The sequence below is a fragment of the Heptranchias perlo genome, chromosome 25 (assembly GCF_035084215.1).
Source record: "Heptranchias perlo isolate sHepPer1 chromosome 25, sHepPer1.hap1, whole genome shotgun sequence".
In the NCBI taxonomy this organism is placed as follows: Eukaryota; Metazoa; Chordata; class Chondrichthyes; order Hexanchiformes; family Hexanchidae; genus Heptranchias; species Heptranchias perlo.
Window position 1 is genome coordinate 10,829,383 of NC_090349.1, and position 23,864 is coordinate 10,853,246.

The 23,864-nt window shown below is 44.1% G+C and overlaps 1 protein-coding gene across 5 annotated transcripts in view; it reads left to right on the top strand.

Annotated features, from left to right (window-relative positions):
• LOC137342009 (apoptosis-inducing factor 3) overlaps window positions 1-20,448 on the top strand; it is a 144,298-nt gene extending 123,850 nt beyond the window's left edge. For 4 of the 5 annotated variants that reach the window (XM_068005585.1, XM_068005589.1, XM_068005587.1 and 1 more), the window contains 6 exons: window positions 1,048-1,165; window positions 2,297-2,395; window positions 4,597-4,672; window positions 9,738-9,776; window positions 14,694-14,798; window positions 19,740-20,448. In XM_068005585.1, the coding sequence (XP_067861686.1) occupies window positions 1,048-1,165; window positions 2,297-2,395; window positions 4,597-4,672; window positions 9,738-9,776; window positions 14,694-14,798; window positions 19,740-19,779 (477 nt within the window). In that variant the 3' untranslated portion in view covers window positions 19,780-20,448. The remainder of the gene's footprint in view (window positions 1-1,047; window positions 1,166-2,296; window positions 2,396-4,596; window positions 4,673-9,737; window positions 9,777-14,693; window positions 14,799-19,739) is intronic. The other variant, XM_068005588.1, reaches the window with a different exon arrangement.
• Window positions 20,449-23,864: the final 3,416 nt, after the last annotated feature.

The following is a 23,864-nucleotide window of genomic DNA, read 5'->3' on the forward strand; positions in this document are numbered from 1 at the left end:
CAATTGCTATCAGCATCGTGGGAACACCGTCATCACAAGGAGTGCAGCAGCTCAAGGAGAAGGCCAATCACCAGCCTGTCAGGGCAGGTAGGGACGGGCTATAAAGGCGGCCTTCCCACCATCACCCACATCCTGAGAACAAATATAAAGTTAAAAAGTCATGCCAGCCTTTCTGTGTTTACAGTGCGTGTACGTGTGATTCACCACTGGTATGGGATCCTTCCTAGGACTCTTGCTCCAAGGCTGTGGGTTGCACCCCCCATGATGCACTCAATCTGCAACCCATACTTTACGTAGTCTCAACACATGATCCTTCCAACCCATGGGTGATATCCACATTCAATATCCTGACGTAGGATATGTCACTGAGGCAATTATTTCCTTCGGTCCACTTCCCCCCTGATTTCCTCTGGTGGGGGAGACCAGAACAAGGGGGCATAACCTTAAAATCCGAGCTAGACCGATCAGGGGTGATGTCAGGAAGCACTTCTTCACACAAAGGGCCATGGGAACCTGGAACTCTCTCCCGCAGAAAGCTGTTGAAGCTGGGGGTCAATTGAAAATTTCAAAACTGAGATAGAATTTTGATGGGCAGGGTTATTAACGGTAATGGAACCAAGGCGGGTAGATGGAGTTAAGATACAGATCAGCCATGATCTAATTGAATGGCAGAACAGGCTCAAGGGGCTGAATGGCCTACTCCAGTTCCTATGTTCCTAACTCCAGAATGATTCCACTATGATAACTGGTAACATTTCCACTCTTACAATCCAACAATAACCATGCCTGCCGACCTGCTTGACTCCCAACTACCCTCTGAAGTGGCCTAGGGAGCCACTCAGTTGTATCAAACTGCTTCAATTCAAGAAGAAGGCCGACCACCACCTTCTCAGGCCAACTAGGGATGGGCAATAAATGCCAGCTGTGCCAGCAATGCCCACACCCCGAGAATGAATATATAAAAAAAACTCCTCTACTAGTTGGCAGCACACTGTGGGAAACTGGAAAAGAAGATGACATGTTTCCCTTTGCTCTTGTTCCTTCCAGCTCATGCAGACTAACGCGTCCGGGGTCTTTGCTGCTGGTGATATTGTCTCTTTCCCATTGGCATTTCGCAACAATAAGAAGGTGAACGTGGGTCACTGGCAGATGGCGCACATGCACGGTAAGTGACACTTCCTGCTGGCGCTGTGGGGGAAGGAGCAGGGAGACCACTGCCTGTTAGCGCTGTGAGAGGCATATATTTCCCAGCAGTGAGATTCAACTCAGGTAAAGAAAGGGTTAACAACACAGCTCCGAGCCACATGAATGAATGTCCATAAAGGGTGATCACCTGGACTTCTCTGTGAAATTTCAATTGATAACAGCCGAGACAGACTGAAGAGGATGTGCCAAAATTCCACTGGGGTCCCTGCCGTAGGTTTGCCGGGAGATCGGCAGAAACCAAGAGAACTGGCTGAACACGACCATCAGCGCTGTGTCTCTGGGAATCCTGCTGATCTGAATCCACCAAGGTTACAGTGGGAGATGGGGCGAACCTCCATGGAATTTCAGGCCCAATGTCATCTGGACCATCAGATCCACTCTCAAAGAATGAATTGAGATGGCGGTGGGGTGAACTTTTGTTTTGACCTCCTGACGCTAAATCTAGCAGAGCGGATTGCCCACCAGGTATAGAACTCCTCCCATTTTCATGCTATTCTATTCACGCTGTCAATGTTAGCGGCTGTACAAGTGACAGATGCAGGTTTACACCAGTCCCACCCAACCTACACTGTGAACAGGGGAAATACCATTAGAGCTAATCCCACTGGAGTGAGACTTCTGAGTCAGAGGCAGGAGCACTACCATTGAGCCATAGCGCAGCGGGCCAATCACAGAATGACAGTGAGTAACCTGTTCTCTACACTCTCCGGCACTCCCGCTGTCTCAGCGATAGAAAAGTACCTCTGGCTGACGAGGATGAACGATTGTTGTTATGATCTGGAATGCACTGCCTGAAAGGGCGGTGGAAGCAGATTCAATAATAACTTTCAAAAGGGAATTGGATAAATACTTGAAAAGGAAACATTTGCAGGGCTATGGGGAAATAGCAGGTGGAGTGGGACTAATTGGATAGTTCTTTCAAAGAGCTGGCACAGGCAAGATGGGCCGAATAGCCTCCTTCTATACTATATGATTTAATGATTGTGTGCAGTAGGATTGATACATGATAGAAATCCAGTTGCTGTAGGTGTGAAGCACAGCATCAGTCCAAGGTACTAACTAGTAGTTCCTATTTCATGCATTTCCCCAGGTCGAATAGCTGCCCTCAACATCCTGGGAAAGGGAACAGAGATTAACACAGTACCGTACTTCTGGACAGCCATGTTTGGGAAAAGCATTCGTTACGCAGGTAAAGCCGTCACGGAACAGAAGCCCACTCTCCCCTCTTGCAGGAGTTAGTGCTTGTGGTACGGTCGTGTTCTCCTCTCATGAATCCCGAGCAATTCAGAGCTTGCTTTTGGTTTCACGATCCATTCGATGCTGCTGTTTACAATAATTCCATCTCCATCCATTTTAGCAAATAATTGACAAGAGACTGTGAAAAAATAAAAATGATTCCCCATTGGTCTGTAGGCGCTCTCTCCTCCGAGGAATGACAAGACGTGGAGTGGGTGGGGGGGTGGGGAGGGGCGAGGGTCTCTGGTCTCTGCTGCTACCTCAAGGAGGTCTGTTCAACTGATCCCCCAAGGAATTCAGAATTCCACCGCACAAGAAGCAGAATGCAGTTGCAATAAACATAAATCAGATTATACTTCTTAAAAAAAAGGCCAATAATTAGGGAACAAAACAGAAGCACACAGTGGGTCGGTCAGCACCTGTGGAGAGAACAGACAAGTAAATGTTTCGGGTATGGACTCCTGTCGGTACTATTACATACAGAATAAAGCTGCTGGATAGTCATCAGGACTGGAAAAATGAACAGCATTTAAACAGGAACAGAACAAAGGGAAGGGGGGAGGGAAAAAAAAAGACACACGAGGAATTCTGAGAAGAATGAACTACAATGTGCTCAAAGCAGGAGGTGGTGAGATGGCTGAGATGATCTTTACATTAGACGGAGGGATGAAGGTGAAAATCTAGTTGTGGAGATTGAAGGTATGACAGAGATTGTAAATAAATAAATCTCAATAGTGGAAGTGAGACTGTAGATGTAGTAAAGAAGGATGCACAACAATTGGTAGAGATGACTGTGGGAAAGGAATTAGTTCTCTACACAAGGTAGATAAGTCACTTAGGCAAGCACCCTATGCTGTTGAAGGAAGTCAGAGAGGAGATAGTAGAGGATCTGACCACAGTTTTTCAATCTTTCTTAGATATGCAAATTGTTCAAGAAGAGAGATTAGGATAAACCAGGTAACTACAGACTAGTTATTGTAACGTCCACTGTGGGCAAACTCTTAGAAAGAATGAAAGGAAGGAAGAACTTTGATTTATATAGTGCCTTTAACGACCTCAGGATGTTTTAAACTTTAGTCGCTGTTGTAATCTAAGAAATGGGGCAGCCGATTTTGCGCACAGCAAGGTCTCACAAACAGCAATGTAATAATGACCAGATAATCTGTTTTAGTGATGTGGGTTGAGGGATAAATATTGGCCAGGACACCAGGGAGAACTCCCCTGCTCTCCTTCAAATAGTGCCATGGGATATTTTACATCTACCTGAGAGGGCAGATGGGGCCTCGGTTTAACATTTCATCTGAAAGACGGCACTTCCAACTGTGCAGCACTCCCTCAGTACTGCACGGGAATGTCAGCTTAGATTTTGTGTTCAAGTCTCTGGAGTGGGACTTGAACCCACAATCTTCTGACTCAGAGGCGAGAGTGATACCAACTAGAATCCATAATTCACGATCAAGTTAGTGAGCATTTAAAGATGTGTGGGATAATCAAGGACATTCAGCTTGGATTTGTTAAAGGCTGATCATATTTGACAATTTTTTTGAAGAAGTGACTGAGTGGACAGATAAAGGGAATGCAATAGATATGGTGTCTTTGGATTTTCAAGTGCTCAATAAGGTGACTGAAAGGATACCTGTTATAAGATTTCAGGTAGATGTTTTAAGAGGAAATGTAGCAGCAGTGTTAGAAAGTTGGTTGACAGATATGGAGCTAAGAGGTATAATGAGTATTTCTTGGATTGTAGGAGACTTGGAAGTGGTGAACCTCAGGGAGCAGTGCTAGGTCTACTTTTGTTCTCAGTTTATATAGATGATTTGGATTTGGGCATAAGAAGCACAATCTCGAAATTTACAGATGATACTAAAAGTAGAGGGGTTGGCCTTTCAGCGAGAAGAATCATAAAGGATTTCGGGAGTGAATAGTTAATGGAATAGGTAGACAAGTGGCAGATGCAATTTACTGTGTCAAAGAATGAGGTAATGCATTTTGAGAAGAAAAACAAGAACACATTGAGTTACTACCAAATCAGCCGGTATCTTGAGTGATTGAAGCCTCGTGGTGATGAACAAATTCATTTACCAACATATCTCTTTAATTTCTTTCTTGATATATAAAAACATTCAGTCATTGCAATTTATTGGTTCTTTTCAGGTCATGGGGAAGGGTTCGATGATGTCATCATCCAGGGGGACCTGGAAGAGCGGAAGTTTGTGGCATTCTACACCAAGTAGGTGCTTTTGTATCTGGTGTCCATTTTCCATTGAATTCTACCGTCCGAGAACCCTCATGGCTGCTACAAACGTTGAGCGAGATTGCAGCACTGGATAATTCTAGCCATATGATGATAGGAGAGATAAGAACAAAAGAAATAGGAGCAGGAGTAGGCCTATATTGTAAATAGCTGAGGCCCAAGCACTGATCCTTGCGGCACCCCACTAGTTACAACCTGCTAACCCGAAAATGACCTGTTTATTCCTACTCTCTGTTTTCTGTCCGTTAACCAGTCCTCAGTCCATGCCAATATATTAACCCAATCCCATGATCCCTAATCTTGTGTAACAACCTCTTGTGTGGCACCTTATCGAATGCCTTTTGAAAATCCAAATATACTACATCCACTGGTTCCCCTTTATCTACCCTGCTAGTTACACCCTCAAAAAATTCTAATAGATTTGTCAAACATGATTTCTCTTTCATAAAACCGTGTTGACTCTGCCTAATCATATTATGATTTTCTAAGTGCCCTGTTACCACGTCCTTAATAGTAGATTCTAGCATTTTCCCTACTACTGATGTCAGATTAACTGGCCTATAATTCCCTGTTTTCTCTCTCCCTCCTTTCTTGAATAGCGGGGTTACATTTGCTACCCTCCAATCCAGGGGGCCTGTTCTAGAATCTGGAGAATTCTGGAAGATCAAAACTAATGCATCCACTATCTCTGCAGCCACCTCTTGTAGAACCCTAGGATGCGGGCCATCAGGTCCAGGGGATTTGTCGACTTTTAGTCCCATTAATTTCTCCAGTACTTTTTCTTCACTAATATTAATTACTTTAAGTTCCTCACTTTCATTAGACCCTTGGTTCCCCACTATTTCCGGTATGTTTTTTGTGTCTTCTATTGTGAAGACAGATACAAAATATTTGTTTAGCGTCTCTGCCTTTCTTATGTTCTTCTTATGTTCTTATGCCATTTCTTTATTCCCCATTATAATTTCTCCTGTCTCAGTCTCTAATGGATCCACTTTTACTTTCACTACTCTCTTCCTTTTTACATACTTGTAGAAGCTCTTACAATTTGTTTTTATATTTCTTGCTAGTTTACTCTCATATTCTATTTTCTCCCTCTTTATCAATTTCTTGGTCATCCTTTGCTGATTTCTAAAACCCTCCCAATCCTCAGGCTTACTACTCTTTTTGGCAACATTTTAAACATCTTCTTTTAGTCTAATACTATCGTTAACTTCTCTAGTTAGCCATGGTTGGATCACTTTTCCCGTGGAGTTTTTATTCCTCAAGGGAATGTATATTCGTTGAGAATTATGAATTATTTCTTTAAATGTTTGCCATTGCTTATCTACTGTCATACCTTTTAATCTCATTTCCCAATTTACCTTAGCCAACTTGCTCCTCATACCTACATAATTGGCGTTGTTTAAATTTAAGACCCTAGTTTCGGACTTAACTACATCACTCTCAAATGTGCCTGGATGACACAGAGTAGGGCAGCCACTTGAGTCCACCAGCAATGTACCACGGAGTAGGAAGACACAGCTTCATGCTTGCAATTCTACATATGGTGAATTCTTAATCACAGACATGGCATTAGCTAGGAGAGGCTGTGTGACGTCTAGATGCTCTCCCCCACTCCCCATCCCCAACTCCTCCCCCAAGGAGAGAGAGGCAACAAACCAGAAGCTTTTGCAGGGCTGCTTGTAGCTGTTAGCAGAGAAATAGGTGCAGGAGAACTGCCATCTCGCTCGCCCGAGAATGGTGTGTGATCCTAGGAGAAAGTGTAGTAAACACTGAATCTGTCTTGTGTCTCAAACTACTCTGTAACACTCAACAGTGCAGATTGGGAAGTATCTGATTGTTGTCTGGAGCTTGTGAATTGTAAACAATTTTACAACACCAAGTTATAGTCCAACAATTTTTATTTGAAATCTACAAGCTTTCGGAGGCTTCCTCCTTCCTCAGGTAAATGTCCTGACTCATTCTGAACAATGCATTCTATGCCTGGAGGGTTCAGTGACTCTGGCCACCTCTTTGTAGTGTTGGCACAATCCTACAAAGCAAGACAAACCCATTCATCTAGAGCAACTGAAACCATGGCCTCTGACCCTTGATGAGGCCTAGTTATCAGTTTCTTTGATGAATAAGATAAGTTTTGGTGAAATTTTGTGCTGGTCGAGGAGCGTCACTCCGTGTTTGATCTGGGAGTGCTCGACGGGACAGCGTAGAAGGAGCTTTGCTCTGCATTGCACCCACGCTGTATCTGAAATATAAACAGAAATTCTGGAAATACACAGCAGGTCAGTCAGAACCTGTAGAGAAAGAGGACAGGTTAACGCTTCAGGGTAAGATTAGAAAGGCCTTTCATCCTAAATGTTAGCCTATTGACCTGAATTTTCTCTTCACAGATGCTGACTGACTTGCTGTGTATTTTCACTGTTATTTTTTAGATTATTATTTGTAGCGTGCTGTATCTGACTTGGGAATGCTTAATGGAGCAGTGCAGAGGGAGCTTTATTCTGTGTTTATCCTTTGCTGACCTGGGAGTAGGTGATGCTAATAACAGGTGGAAATATTGAAGTGTTCCATTCCCAGGCACTGACATCTTTCACATTGGTGAGCACAAAAATTAACCAAAAATATTTATTTTTTAGGATTGATCATTTTCAATAGTTTGTTGACAAACCCAACCCCCCAAACCTTAATATTCACTCCCATGATGCCCCTCCCCAGACTGTACCACTGTACATTTTCACCACTAGGAGGGGAGCACTATTTTTCTCCCCTTCTATCTCGCTCTTTCCTTAATATGGTTTGACCATGATGTCACAAAGTCCCTGATAAATAGACTTAAAAATGTTAATTTTAAATGAATGAGAATGATGTAATAAGTTCTATTCACAGCTGGCCAGTGATGTCACCCTACCCAGAATGCACTGCAGTTCAGTGTGTCAATGGCGCTCCTCCATTGGGCAATGTTGTGAGTTAGATTTCTGTGCCAGGCATCTACAAATAGTTGAGGACAGAGAATTGTTTTTTTTGTGAATGGTTTCAATTCATTGCTTCATTGTATAAAGTAGAGGTGTCTTTAAGCTGATAACTGTGGATAAGTGGAAAGGTCACTTACCAGTGAGTTTTAACTAACAAAGGACTAGCTAGGGTGATTTTCCAATGCATGGTGGCAGAGTTAGCAAAATTTTCACTATCATCAAACATTGAATTTTCTCTTGGTCAGCTTGATGCCCTAATTTGAATATTGGACTTTCTACAATGAATGGCCATTATTTTCCTCTCTAACTGACGAGCAGCTTCATACCGCCCTTCAGTAATTATTAATCCATTTCAAAAGAATTATTTTTTGATGATTCCACTGTACATCTCACCATTCTCGGCTGAGACGGGGAGGGGGAGGAATCTCTGCTGATCCATTCTGACTCTCCGCTCCTGCGAGGGAGTGCCTGGCATCTGATCTTTGCTTCCCCATGGACATTTGACCTCAGCGATGTAGGAAACGCAGGCACAAAACAACACGTGAACATCATATGATTCTATGTACTCACAGTCCGTTCCATTTTTAATAATAGTTATATTTATCAATAATCACTGGCTTCCTTGGACAGTTTGTTTTCTGCGCCTATCTCTGCCATTGACAACACCAATAAACAGAACCTTGTCAGAAGAAGGCTCAGGACTTCCAGCAACTGGTACTTCAATTATGCACTTCAGCATCTTCCTATTGGGGGTCATGTTGACTTTGGGCGATGGTGTAAAATGGACAATATCGGAGCAGCCGCCCGTTCTCCGCCTCGCCCGTTCTCCGCCTCGCCCGTTCTCCACCTCGCCCGTTATACATCTCTTCCCATTTCAAATCGGGCGGCTGATCCGATATCGCCTGTTTCACACCATCGCCCAAAGTCAAAATGAGTGTACACTCCCATTCCTTGCTTCCCTCCCAAGATGTATTACCTCAGACTTATTCACATTAAATTTCAATTTCCACCTACTTATCTGCCCATTCCGCTAACCTGTCCGTGTCTTCCTGAAGTTCTTTATGGTCCTCCTCACTATTTGTCAAAACACTTGTGTGCCATCAACAAATTTCTACATTGTGCCAAATCCAAACCATCAATACTCAGAACAAAAATGGACCCAGCACTGACCCCTGGGGTACACCATTTCTGACCTGAATCCAATCTGAGCAACATCCATTTACCCTAACTCTTCATTTCCTGTCCAAAGACCAACTTTCTATCCACACTGCTACATTTCCTCTTATATCATTTGCCTGAAATTTTGTAATAATATTGATAATTGACCTGCTCATCCACTCTCTCCCACAGATCAACAGACCTCCTACATTAGCCCTTCCCTCCGCATCTGGCTACCGATTTGCCTTCTCATCAACGACGTGATGATCCTGCTACCCCCCCACGCCCCAAACTAGTCCTTTAACTCTGGGTTCAAGGGCAACTCCTTACTGTTAACACCTGAACATTCAGGAGAACCAAACAAGAACAACAAATTGCATTTATATAGCGCCTTTAATGTAGTAAATCATCTCGCACTCATTGTAAAGAGATGGTGCGGTCAAAAGGAAAGTTCAGTTACCGCTGTCTGTGTTATCGGGCTCTGCTACTGTCAACAGGAATTGTGCCTCCTGCTTCAGACACTCAGCGTGTGCCCTGGTTGTTGGACACAAGGGGGCAGTATGCAGGAAGTTACTTTGTGCATTTCCTGTTTTGGGGGCTATACCAAGTATGGAAATCCCTGCTACTTTTGTCGCACGCTTGAATAGGAAGTTCTGGGGATCATGGGAAGTTCTTGGACACTGCCCCCTTAAGAATATAAACAAGGAATTGATTCCAAAATTTGGACCTCGGTAATTCTGCTGGATAAATTATGGTGAGAGGCCCTTTATCATCCACAGTCCCAAGTAGGAAGGACCCCTCTAACTCTTTATACTGACATGTTTGACTCTTTTTAAAACAAGAAGTTTCTTTCTATATGAAATAGTGTTTTTGTGTGTGTCCAGTGTTAAAACTGAAATTATTTTACAATTTAGGAAAGCCACTGGGATGAACAACTGCATACAGACCTGGAGGTAATACCGGAGTGTGTGGCTCACTGGGTGGTGCAAACTATCCCTACAATGGTCTCTCTCTGTCTCTCTCCCAATCATGGTGCTGACCGCCACTCCTACTGACACACGCACAGTCCATTTTAACCTCTTCTCTACCCGTTGCTGGCCACTCACTTGGTTTAGCCTCAAGTGTCGTCCAATACCAGCAGATAAGCAATCTCCTCTTCAGCTGAGTTCAAACGCCAGCCGAGTGTCGGCTATCAGAGAGAAAGCTGATGACCCCATGCATTTTACTCTGACCACAATATTATTACTTGTTAGAAAGAAAGAATTTGCATTTCTACAGTGCCTTTCACAACCTTAGGATGCGCCAAAGTGCTTTACAGCCAATTAAGTACTGTTGTAATGTAGGAGAGGCAGCAGGCAATTTGCAAACAGCAAGCTCCCACTAAGAGCAATGAGATAATGACCAGATAGTCTGTTTTTAGTGATGTTGGTTGAGGGATAAATATTGTCCAGGACAGCGGGGAGAACACCCCTGCTCTTCTTCGAAATAATTCCGTAGGATCTTTTACATCCACCTGAGAGGGCAGACAAGGCCTCGGTTTAATGTCTCATCCGAAAGATGGCACCTCCGACAGTGCAGCACTCCCTCAGTATCAGCCCAAGTTATGTGCTCAAGTCTCTGGAGTGGGACTTCAACCCACGGCCTTCTGACTTGAGAGTGCTACCCACTGAGCCGCGACTGACAAATACACGAAACTCAGGCAGGGAGGAGCGGTTCACCATACAGGAGCCCAGCTGAGTTTCCACCAGTTTAAATTAAGAATCGTGCACTCCCCCCTGCCCCAGTTTCCTATATCTGCTGTACCCAGGTGATGAAATAGCCTCAGCCACAGGAAGCAGAAGGTCTTCCTCATTGGTTTTAAGGATGTCAATGTAGAATTACGGGAGCGCAGGGTGTGGGGATGTAGATTCACAGAGCCTCCAGTCCGAAGGGCAGCCCCATTACGAGCCCACTGCCGGCTTTTTGGTGAGCCCGGTGTTACATTGCCGGGAAGTTGAGGTGACAAAGCTGGGAAGGGCCGTCACGTGAAGCTCTGGGAATCCCAGTGCAGCATAAAGGGAGCGGGAAGCCTGATGGAAACACATCTCTGCTCCTTTTTTCCTGAGTTTTGCATCTGGGGAATGGGTGTTTCCGGGAGGAATAATCAGGAAAATCGGTCCAATAGAGTTATAGGAGCATGGGAGTCGATTTATAACACTATAGAAGTGCAGGTCTAGATGTACCACACTTGGAGAACTGTGCACAGTTCTAGTCTCCATATTATAAAAAGGATATAAAGGCACTGGAGAAGGTACAAAAAAGATTTACAACGTTGACACCAGAACTGAGAGGTTATAACAATCAGAAAAGACTGAACAGGCTGGGGCTCTTTTCTCTAGAAAAAAGAAGGCTGAGAGGCAACCTAATAGATTAAGATTATGAAGGGGTTCCATAGGGTAGACATGGAGAAGATGTTTTCACTTGTGGGTGGGATCCAAATCTAGGGGCCATAAATATAAAATAGTCACAAATAAATCCAATAGGGAATTCAGGAGAAACTTCTTTATGCAAAGGGTGGCAAGAAGGTGGAACTCATTACCACAAGGAATAGTTGAGGTGAATAGCATAGATGCATTTAAGGGGAAGCTAGATAAGTACATGAGGGAGAAAGGAATAGAAGGATATGCTGATAGGGGTAGATGAAGCAGAGAGGGAGGAGGCTTCTGTGGAGCATAAACACCAGCATGGTGTTGGGCTGAATGGCCTGTTTCTGTGCTGTGCATTCTATATAATTCTATGTATAGAGTTATAGAGGCACAGGTGTGGATGTACAGGGTTATAGGAGGTAAATTTATGTGGGGTGTCCACTGTAACATCAGCAGAAAAGCTGCAAAAATCCTGGAAAAATGGCGTTATGTCAGACGAGCAGAAATTCACCCCCTTAGAGTTATAGGAGCCCAGGTGTAGATGTATATAGTTCAGGAGCATGGTGTAGAGTTATAGAAGCCTGGATGTGGATATATACAGTTCAGGAGCATGGTGTAGAGTTATAGGAGCCCAGGTGTAGATGTATACAGTTCAGGAGCATGGTGTAGAGTTATAGGAGCCTGGATGTGGATATATACAGTTCAGGAGCATGGTGTAGAGTTATAGGAGCCTGGATGTGGATATATACAGTTCAGGAGCATGGTGTAGAGTTATAGAGTTGTAGGAGCACAGGTGTAGATAAATAAGATCATTTTAAGGTAACTGGCAAAAGAGCCAGAGGTGAGATGAGGAGAAATTATTTTACTCAGCGAGTTGTTATGATCTGAAATGCACGGCCTGAAAGGGTGGTGGAAGTAGATTCAATAATAACTTTCAAAAGGGAATTGGATAAATACTTGAAAAGAAAAAATTTGCAGGGCTATTGGGAAATGGCAGGGGAGTGGGGCTAATTGGATAGTTCTTTCAAAGAGCCGGCACAGACATGATGGGCTAAATGGCCTCCTTCTGTGGTGTAAGATTATATGATTCTATAAAAAACAGTTATAGGGATGCAGTTGTATACTTATCAGGTTACAGGAGCGCAGATGTAGCTGTATAAAGTTATAGCAGCACGGGTATAGAGATATTGAGTTCTGGGAGCATAGGTATAGGTGTATAAAGTTAAAGGAATGCAGTGTGTGAATGTATAGATTAATAAGAGCACGGTGTAGCTGTATAGAGTAGTAGAAGCTTAGGGATAAATGTATAGAGTCATAGGAGCAAGTGTAGATATATATACTTAAAGAGAGAGTGATAGAGTTATACATTCACAAGTATAGAGGTATCGGGGCCGGGTATAGATGTATAGTATAGGGGCATGGGTATAGGTGTATATAAATGTATAGGCACAAGTATAGATGTATAGAGGTATAGGGGCACTGGTGTATTTGTCTGGAGGTATAGGAGCACCAATATAGAGGTATAGAGGCACGAGTATAGATGTATAGGGGCACGGGTGTATCCGTCTAGACATGTATATTGCAGCATTGGTGTAGGTGTGTAGCTTTCTGGAATTTACTTTATTTAATCTGCTATATGTATGTAATGATCTCCTAACTTACAATAAACATTACTCCACTGAAATTGAACTCAGTGAATCAGTAACTCCCCACCCAACAGCCCATGTGTGGCCAAGTACACTGGCAGTGAAGAGGTTAAACAGCTTTGTCTTGGAATTATAAAACCAGCAATGAAAATTGAACTGATCTCCAAATCATTATGATTGCCCTGATCACTGCTGCTCAGTAGCAAAGGTGCGCTGTTTCACAATAGTTGGTACTGTGGAGTCAATGGGTGCACAACTTGCACCTTATTTCGAGGTCTGCTAGTCCCCTGTAACCTGTACATAACACAGTCCAGCATGTGCATTGTTCCGTAAGCAACACATTCATAAGAACATAAAGTGCAGAGCATGAAAAGACCATTAGGGCTCCCAAGCCCATTTAGGGGGTCCATGTCTGAGTATAGAATCATAAAGGGTAATTTTAACCTAACCCGCCTGGCGGGAAACTGATGGGACGGGGTCAGCTGCCCACTTTACACCCCGACCAATTTTACTCTCCATTGAAGTTTCCTAACAGGCCTAAAACTAGTGTGTGAATCGGCAGCCCGTTATAGGAGTGTAGGCACATTAGGTACAGGAGGAGGCCATTCAGCCGCTCGAGCCTGCTGCACCATTTCCCTTGCAATTTGTCCGTTTATTTTTCTCTTACTTTTTAAATGCCCTAATTAGCTATCCCCGTATCTTTATTTGCATCTTTTAAAGTAATCTTGCTGCTTGTTTAGATTCATTCTAACCTTATTAAACCAGTGTGGTCTATCTAGATCTTGCTATGTTTCCCCTTTTTAAATTGGTTTATATTTTCTTTCCTCATCGTGTAGAATAACTTTTAATGCATTCTAGTTTTCTTCTGTTCAATTTTTTAGAAAGTTTCCCCAATTAAATTTCCCAAGATTCTTCTCATAGCTTCAAAAGCATACCTCAGGGCAGAACCTCTCTCTTGCCCCAATCCCTGTTTGTACTAAGCAGCGACACTGTCCCAGCTGTACCAACAGGTGACGCACAGTAGCAACTATTATTCCAATTGCCTCTAATCAACAATTGCCCACCACACCTGCAATACTGCGAGATTTATACTGCTTCAGCTTCTGGAAAAAGAAATTCCGCAGCGATGCCTGGTGTGCTGGCCTCTCTGCGCCTCCTGGGAGTTGAAATTCCATAACTATAAACTGGGAGCTTGAGGCTGATTCCTGATGGCAGTGAATCCAGATGTTCAAGGACTTTCGCCTGTTCTTTGCCTAACGATTAGCTCTCAGCACTCTTCCATCTGACTGTACATCCAACTGACCACAAAAAGGTCCAATGTGTCCAAATTGGTCAGCATGTGGACGCGATAAAAATAAAAGTTGGCTCAGTAGTGATAGGTGCCTCTAGGTGTCTCTAGTATGATTAATACATGCCAGATATATATATTTACAGAGCGTACTGAGGACATCTAGGGATACAACCTTCCTGATTGTTTGATCTTCTGGAAATCAAACACTGGTGTCTCATCAGACTTGTGGTTTCTGAATCCTAAATTTGCTTTCCCTCAGGGACAAAGGGCGAACTTTATGAGTTCACTTTCAGCTGGACGAATTTCAAAATGAGGGCCCACCAAGTCTGTTGCTTTGATCTTTTCTCTCCTTTAAAGTAAATCAATGTAGGCGGAGTTACTTTCATAGATATTGGTGCTGGTTCTTGGTGTTTCTTTTTTAGCAGTATCTTTGATCTTTCGTACAACTAATGCTTTCCAACATCCCACAAAATAAAATGTTGATTTAACGAAAGTACAAGATCTTAATCTCCTGTTCATGTTCTCCAGGAGCGATGAGGTAATTGCCGTGTCGAGCATGAACTATGACCCCATTGTGTCCAAAGTTGCAGAGGTCATGGCATCCGGAAGGACAATCAAGAAGAGGGACGTAGAGTAAGTGACATTACTGGGCGGATGGGTGTGTGGGGGGCATACAGGGAGATGCTGCCTTCACTGCAGATTGTGCTATGAACAGGGGACTTCAGTAGAGTTAGGAAGCCTGCATGCACACCCAACCAGTTTAATTAGAGTGACCAGCTGATTGTGGGCCAGGCTGCCCTACAGTTTAAAAACACAACAGCAAGAGTCCAGTTTTCTGTTTTTTGCCGGCTTGCTTTCATGGGCTTCTTTCTGAGCATCCTCCACACACTGCTGGAGTAGGTTAGCACTGGAATACATCTGCCTGTGGGAAATCACATTAAGGACAGACTCCCTTTAAAGAGACATCCTCCACATCCATTCCTAAGACCTGTCCTCAGACTGTCTCCTGTGTGCTTTTTGGACTTGGCAAAATTTTGCAGTCCGAGTTGTGACACACAAGTCAAACAGACACCAATTTTTTTGATAATGCTTAATGGAATTTACTTATTCCCTGCTCCAATCTCCAATGACACATCCCTGGCCGACAGAGAGAAGGCAGACGACCTGGTCTGAGGGCTTTTCCGGTATCACTCTTCCTTACTGTGAGAAGTCAATCATCCCTGCTCAGTGTAGGTCGACTAGAAGGCTCGGAGAGGAATTTTCCAGATTTTCCCCCTCTAATTGGCCTTGGGTTTTTAATCTGTCAAGAGATTACATGGCTCCTGGTGAATAAGGAGTGTCTGAATTGTGATGCATGAGGCATCATGACTGCATGGGCAGGCTGGATGGACTAACTGGTCTTTTCTTGCCCAACATTTTTGTATGTTCATATGTATGCCCACCGGTGATGGGAAGGATGAAATAGGCAGCTCACCACAATGGGTAGAATCACGGGCATCAACTGCTCACCCGACCATTCCCAAATGACAAAACAGCCCCGTCTTTTATATAATAGTGTTCATGTAGAGTGTTACCTTCTATCCCATTCTCTCTGAACTCTCAAACAATTATCTCGATCTGGAGATGGTCCGTAAGCGTTAAGGTTATTCTGAGTTGTCTTATACCGAGTTGTAAAAGATTTCTGTGGAAGATTTCTGCACTAAAACCCATTAATCACTGAAGATGTTGTCCAGTCACTCCCACTGCAACACCTCTCCCAGGAAGGCAGTAGATGACGTTTTACTGCAACTGTGCAGAATGAATAGGTGATGTTGTGTTGGCCACATCTAGTGACCTTACATGCAGAGTGTGCACACGGGACAAGTTAAGTGGTTTAGCAGTTGTAATAATTGGTCTCGCAATGCTCACCTCAAAGTGTCTCTCTCTTTTCCTCTTGTGCTCTCAATCTCAAGGATGTTTGTACATCATGGCCGGTAGGTAGTTGGGAGTTTTGTTCTTCAATATAAGCCATTTATCCATTAACATAAGTATGGTCCGTGTGATCTCCTGGACTGGTTTTGATCGCCTGAGGGGGGTCAGAGAGGAATTTTCCAGATTTTCCTCCCACTTATTGGTCCTGTTTTTTTTTCTGTTTTTTTGCCTCTCCCAGGAGATTACATGGACGCTGGGTGTAGGAAGTGTCTAGTTATGATGCTCCAGGCACCATGAGTGTGGGGCAGGCTCGATGGACTAGCTGGCCTTTTCCTGCCCATCATTTTCATATGTTCGTATCTAGAATCATAGAACGGTTACAGCACAGAAGGAGGCCATTCGGCCCATCGAGCCTGTGCCAGCTCTTTGTAAGAGCAATCCAGTTAGTCCCATTCTCTGCTCTTTCCCTGTAGCCCTGCAAATTTTTTCCATTCAAGTATTTATCCAATTCCTTTTTGAAAGCGATGATTGAATTTGCTTCCACCACATTTTCAGACATCACATTCCAGATCATAACTACTCGCTGCGTAAAATAATTTTTCCTTATGTTGCCTTTGGTTCTTTTGCCAATCATCTTAAATCTGTGTCCTCTGGTTCTCGACCCTTCCGCCAATGGGAACAGTTTCTCTTTATTACTTCATCTAAACCCTTCATGATTTTGAAAACTTCTATCAAATCTCCTCTTAACCTTCTCTGCTCTAAGGAGAACAACCCCAACTTCTCCAGTCTATCCATGTAACTGAAGTCCCTCATCCCTGGAACCATTCTAGTAAATCTTTTCTGCACCCCCTCTAAGGCCTTCACATCTTTCCTAAATTGCGGTGCCCAGAATTGGACGCAATACTCCAGTTGTGGCCGAACCAGTGTTTTATAAAGGTTCAACATAACTTCCTTGCTTTTGTACTCTATGCCTCTATTTATAAAGCCCAGGATCCCGTATGCTTTTTTAACTGTTTTCTCAAGATGTCCTGCCACCTTCAAAGATTTGTGCACATATACCCCCAGGTCTCTGCTCCTGCACCCCCTTTAGAATTGTACCCTTTAGTTTATATTGCCTCTCCTCGTTCTTCCTGCCAAAATGTATCATTTCGCACTCCTCTGCATTAAATTTCATTTGCCATGTGTCCACCCATTCCCCCAGCCTGTCTGTGTCCTCTTGAAATCTATCACTATCCTCCTCACTGTTCACTACACTTTCAAGTTTTGTGTCATCTGCAAATTTTGAAATTTTGCCCTGTACACCCAAGTCCAAGTCATTACTATATATCAAAAAAAGCAGTGGTCCTGGTACCGACCCCTGGGGGAACACCACTGTATACCTCCCTCCAGTCTGAAAAACAACCGTTCACGACTACCCTCTGATTCCTGTCACTTAGCCAATTTCGTATCCATGCTGCCACTACTCCTTTTATTCCAAGTGCTTCAATTTTGCTGACAAGCCTATTCATAGAGAATCATAGAAGTTTACAACATGGAAACAGGCCCTTTGGCCCAACATGTCCATGTCGCCCAGTTTATACCAGTAAGCTAGTCCCAATTGCCTGCACTTGGCCCATATCCCTCTATACCCATCTTACCCATGTAACTGTCCAAATGCTTTATAGAAAGCATTTGGCACTTTACCAAAAGCTTTTTGAAAGTCCATATACACATCATCAACTGCATTGCCCTCATCAACCCTCTCTGCTACCTCATCAAAAAACTCTATCAAGTTAGTTAAACATGATTTGCCTTTAACAAATCCATGCTGGCTTTCCTTTATTAATCCACACTTGTCCAAGTGATTATTAATTTTGTTCCTGGATTATCATTTCTAAAAGCTTCCCCACCACCAGGGTAAAACCGACCGGCCTGTAGTTGCTGGGTTTATCCTTACACCCTTTCTTGAACAAGGGTTTAACATTTGCAATTCTCCAGTCCTCTGGCACCACCCCCATATCTAAGATTATGGAGAGCACCTCTGCAATTTCCACCCTTACTTCCCTCAGCAACCTAGGATACAGCCCATATATTTTATGTGCACAGCTTGTTTGACCATTTTTTCCCGTAATAACTGGCCATCTGTTCATCTTTTGAGCAGACTGTTCATTTTTAATAACATTTTTATAATGTCAACCGGACAGCAAATGTCTGTTTTTTTCCTGGGTTCTTATTGTTTGTTGTCCAATTTTTAGCGGACATTGCACCTTTAGAATTGAAGGGTTCACACTGAAATCTCAGAACTGGACGGGTTTGAACTTTTGCTGCAGCTGCAGAAACCCACCAGCGCCTCAAAATGAAATTCAGTGCCTCCAACCAGCACTGGAGTGAATGTTCCCTCCACACCAGCTGAACACCAGCCCACGCAATACTGAAGAATAATTTGCCTTATTACAATTGTTTCAAAAAGTTCTTTTCCTAAACCAGGCCCTGACCCTAGCCCTGTCTGCCCTAGAAATGGGGAATGGGTCAGTAGCTTTGGCTGGGAACCTGGACCCATAAATTGTTTATGGTTACATAACGGGTGTTGAATTGTCACTAAAAATAAAGGCAACTCAAGGCAAAAAGCTTTTAAACCCAGTTTATGAATAGATGATGTGTGATGCGAGAGCCAATGTAACACCTGCAGGACTCGAACACCGAAATCCATGGCAACATAATATCATGGCCACAGCAGCGCCAGCCCTTGTGCTGATTGCACGTAACCCAGAGTCAGTGCATGTGCAGTTTGTCCAGGTATGGGACCCTTCCACTGAGCCATGCTATCAGGGAGTGATGGGGGACGGGTTCATCCTCACCCCTCTCATCCCTCACACACTCAGTTTTCATGACTTATATCGTGTTACAGGGAGGCTCTGATCAGAGGCCAGGCATCACCCCATGGACCAGAGTCAAGTGCCCCCTAGTGACAGGTTCAGGACAGCCTCAGTGGGGGCCGGAGAGCAGATTATAATCGAACCCACTACTCCCTCAGCCACAGTTGATGTGCAACACAGGGAAATCAGATGAAAAATAGGAAAGGAAGGGTCTGTTTATTTATAAAAGAAAAAAGAAAGACTTGCATTTATATATCACCGTTCATGATCTCAGGATGTCCCAAAGCATTTTACAGCCAATGAAATACTTTTGAAGTGAGTCATTGTTGAAACGTAGGAAATGCAGCAGCCAATTTGTGCACAGCGAGGTCTCACAAACAGCAATATGATAATGGCCAAATAATCTGTTTCAGTGATGTTGGTTGAGGGTTAAATCTTAGTCAGGCCACCGGGGAGAACTCACCTGCTCTTCTTCAAGACAATGCCGTGGGATCTTTTACTTCACCCGAGAAGGCAGACGGGGCCTCGCTCAATACTGCATCGGAGCGTCAGCCTGGATTATGTGCTCAAGTCTCTGGAGTAGGAAATGAACCCACAACCTACTGACTTGGAGGCGAGAGTGCTCCCACTGGGCCACAGCTGACACCAGCCTTGCATAGAATCTCAGCCAAACCATTATTCCTTCCTGAACCCTGATGGGCTGCAGAGTATTCTGCACATTTAGGGGACGGTTGGGTTTAAGACAGTGACCCGATGCCTACACCGGGCAAGCAGTACAATGACCCGTGGGATTTCTTTTGTCTTTCAGGACGGGCGACATGTCCTGGCTCTTTGGCAAAGGTACATAGCGGAGGCTGCCGGCGGGCGCTGGGAGATGGGCAAAGCCGCGGTCCGGAGGAGATCTCAGCCGCTCAGTCGGGCAGCCCCTTCCGAGGCACAAGATCACCGGCAGTAGGTCGTGCTGAGGTGGGGGTGGAGGGGGGGGTGGGTGGAGGGGGGCCGTGCACTTTAGTACAAAGCGGACAATCCCCTCGGCAGCTGCTGCCGCGCCGACCGAAGGCGCTCGGTTCCCATTTTGACTGGCAGGAACGCCCCCAGCGAGCGGAGGACCTACCTCGCAGGCCCTCGTAGTTTCATTGCGCGTGAGGACCCCAAAAAAATAGACCTTACGGTCGGAGGAAAGCGAAGCAGTTCGATACGCAAATGTGCCAACCAAAGTGAAGGACGGTGGGCCTTCTACTGTGCTCTGACCAACACATGCCACCCGATCCAGGATGCCACCTGCTGCTGCATGTTACACCCTGCCAGCGTACCGACAGGAATGACCGACATCACCCTGCAACTCATATTACCGTCAATGAGACGTATTGTTGAAACTGTGGCTCACTGTATTGAGGGAGGGGGTGATCACAGGACAACCAAGCCAAGATTCTTACTCATTCATCATCTAAAAAGGCTGGTGTAGCTTCTGTTAAACCTGTTAAGTAATAATGAGAAAATGTACTTTTTAAAGAAAATGCCTGTTTGTGGTTCTTTCAGACGACTGTTATGTCACTCGGGCTGCTCCTGTGGTCTCGACATGCATGTTTCAGCATCTGATACAATAAAAAGGGCTGGCCAAGGCAGTGATGAACTGCAATTTGGTAATGATTTAAAAATCCAGACAATTAAACTGAACATTTGGAGTTCTGTTAATGTTAAAGAAAGGAAGAACTTACATTGAGTTACATTGAAACTACAGCACAGAAACAGGCCATTCAGCCCATCTGGTCCATGCTCCACACGAGCCTCCTCCCTCCCTACTTCATCCAACCCGATTAGCGTATCCTTCTATTCCTTTCTCCCTCATGTGCTTATCTAGCTTCTCCTTAAATGCATCTATGCCATTTGCCTCAACTACGCCTTGTGGTAGGACTGGAATTTCCACAAGGGGATAGGGGGGGCGGGGTCTCCCTATTCTCTGCTGGAACTTTGATCAGAGACTGGGGGAATCTCCGGAGAAACGGTATAAATGGCAGTATCTCCCGTCGAAGTTATGGCAGGGGATCGAGCGAACTTCCCCGAGGGGAAATTGAGGACCAAAATGTCCCGACTCCAGCCCTTCACACAACCCACTGCAGGAACCTGCTCTCTCTCTGTGAAGGCCTGAGAAATCCTGGTCTCACTGTCACTTCAGAGTCTCATTGCAACACTGCAGTTGTCCTGTCCCCGTTGCTAAGCTCCCATGGTGACGAAGACATTTTAAGGGACACCTTTTCGGAGCTTTTCCCTGGCTGTCAAATGGCCTTTTTGACGTATTTGAGGCTGTGACTTGGGATTTAGGGTTTTCAGCCACAAAGCCCAGTTTCTGCGGCATTTTTTCATTTGTTTTAGCCGGGTTCACAGTACAATATCAGACCAAGAGAGATTCAAACTGTTCCTGCAGCAAAACCATCAAGGCCTCGCAATCAAGTTCTTTGGCCCCCTGAAGAGGAGCAAAATCAGGATTTCTGAGGGTGTCCCTCATTTTTGTGAGGAATTTCGTCAGGTGTCGAACAAAGCTTCCTCCCCTCCCCCATCTGATTATCGTGTGGGCTGTTGTTGTTGTTGCTGGTATGGTCTTGACCATCTCAAGTAGCAGGGACAGGGTCCCCCAAAATGTATACATTGGGGGCTGCAGTGCTAGCCGAGACCCTCAGTGAGGCTACTCGCTATCATTCGGTTTCAAAGCTCACTCAGAAATGGTAAGTCACCTCATCTCCAGCCTTGATAACCTGCGCATACCTCCACCGCCAGAGGACAGCCTGATACAATTATAGATCTTGTCCTGGAAATTCCCTTCAGCAAGAGATTGGCGAAACTCAGGGGAAACAGCAGAAAGGAACATTACCCCCGAATTAGCCCATTTCTCTCAGGGTTCCACCAACCTGCCAAAGTTACAGCGGCAGATCGGGAGAACCCTTGCACAACTTCCAGACCCAGATATATAATAAAGAGCACTGGTTTTACAAGGTGCTATTTAAAGAGCGATGAATTCTATATAAAGTAGTCTCAGGTCAGACTACTCCCTCAAACAACAGAATCACATTCAGTTTCTGGACAATCTCACATTATCAAACTGGTTGATGAATTCTTCAAAGTACAAAACATGACATAACCTGCAAGCTTGGCTGTCTCACACCATTGACATTAATGGATGAGTAACTAAAGCTTACTGTGGGGGTAGAAAATGGAGCTTGAATCATGAATCACGTACACAAATCTTTGAAGGTGGCAGGACAAGTTGAGAAGTCTGTTAAAAAAAGCATGTGGGATCCTTGAGTTTATAAGCAGAGGAATAGAATACAAAAGCAAGGATTTTATGCTAAACCTTTGTAAACCACTGGTTAGGCTGGAGTATTGCATCAAGTTCTGGGCACCACACTTTAGGAAGGATGTTAAAGCCTTAGAGAGGGTGCAGAGGAGATTTCCTAGGATGGTACCAGTGATGTGGGACTTCAAGATACATCGAGTCTACAGTACAGAAAAAGGCCAATCGGCCCAATAGGTTAATGCCAGCATTTAAGCACCGCATGAGTCTCCCTCCTCACTACTTCATCTCACGCTATCAGGATACCCTTCTATTCCTTTGTCCCTCATGTGCTTATCTAACTTCCCCTTCAATGCATCTATATTATTTGCCTCAACTACTCCATGTGGTAGCGCGTTCTACATTCTTACCACTCTTTGGGTAAAGAGGTTTCTCCTGAATTCCCTATTGGATTTATTAGTGACTATCTTACATTGATTACCTCTATTTTTGGACTCCCCCATAAAGTGGAAACCCTTTCATTATCTTAAAGCTCTGTATCAGGTCACCCCTCAGCCTTCTCTTTTCTAAACACCAGTGTTCTGGCGAATCATATAACTAGGGCGGTAGAAAGGGCTTTAAACTAAATAGTGGGGGCGAGGGATCAATTAAGGGAAGATGTGATAAATTAAAAAAAGAAGACAAGGCAAGAGAGCAAGGTAGCAATAAGGGAAATGATAATCAGAGAGTGAAAGGAAGGGACTGAGGATGCAAACTTAAGAGTGCACCAGCAGATAAGGCCAGAGGTTGCAAAAATAGTAAAAAGACAGCACTAAAGGCTTTGTATGTGGAATGCGCGTAGCATTTGTAACAAGATGGATGAATTGACCGCTCAAATAGAAATAAATATGCACGATCTGATAGCCATTACAGAGACATGGCTGCGAGATGACAAAGGCTGGAATCTGAATATTCAAGAGTACATGATATTTCGGAAGGACAGGAAGCTAGGAAAAGATGGAGGGGTAGCTCTGTTAATTAAGGATGACATGAGTATATGACCTTAGTTTTAAAGACTAAGATGTAGAATCAGTTTGGGTAGAGATAAGAAATAGTAAAGGCAAGAAGTCACTTGTGGGAGTAGTTTATCGGCCCCCTAACAGTAACCACACTGTAGGACAGGGAATACAGGAAGAAATAATGGGGGCTTGTGAGAAAGGAACGGCGATAATCATGGGTGATTTTAATCTACATATAATTGAAAGAATCTGATTGGCAAAGGTAGCCTGGACGATGAGTTCATAGTGTGCTTTCAGGACAGTTTCTTAGAGCAGCACATTCTAGAGCCAACCAGACAGCAGGCTATTCTAGATCTGGTAATGTGTAATGAGACAGGGTTAATTAATGACCTCATTGTAAAGGAGCCTCTAGGTAGCAGTGATCACAATATGATTGAATTTCGCATTCAGTTTGATGGAGAGAAGAGTAAGTCTAAGACTAGTGTTTTAAACTAAAATAAGAGCAATTATGTGGGCATGAAGACAGAGCTGGCTAAAGTGAACTGGGAAATTAGGTTAAGGGATAGGTCTGTGGAGATGCAGTGGCAGACATTTAATGAGATATTTCATAACACTCAGCAAAGATACATTCCAGTGAGAAAGAAAG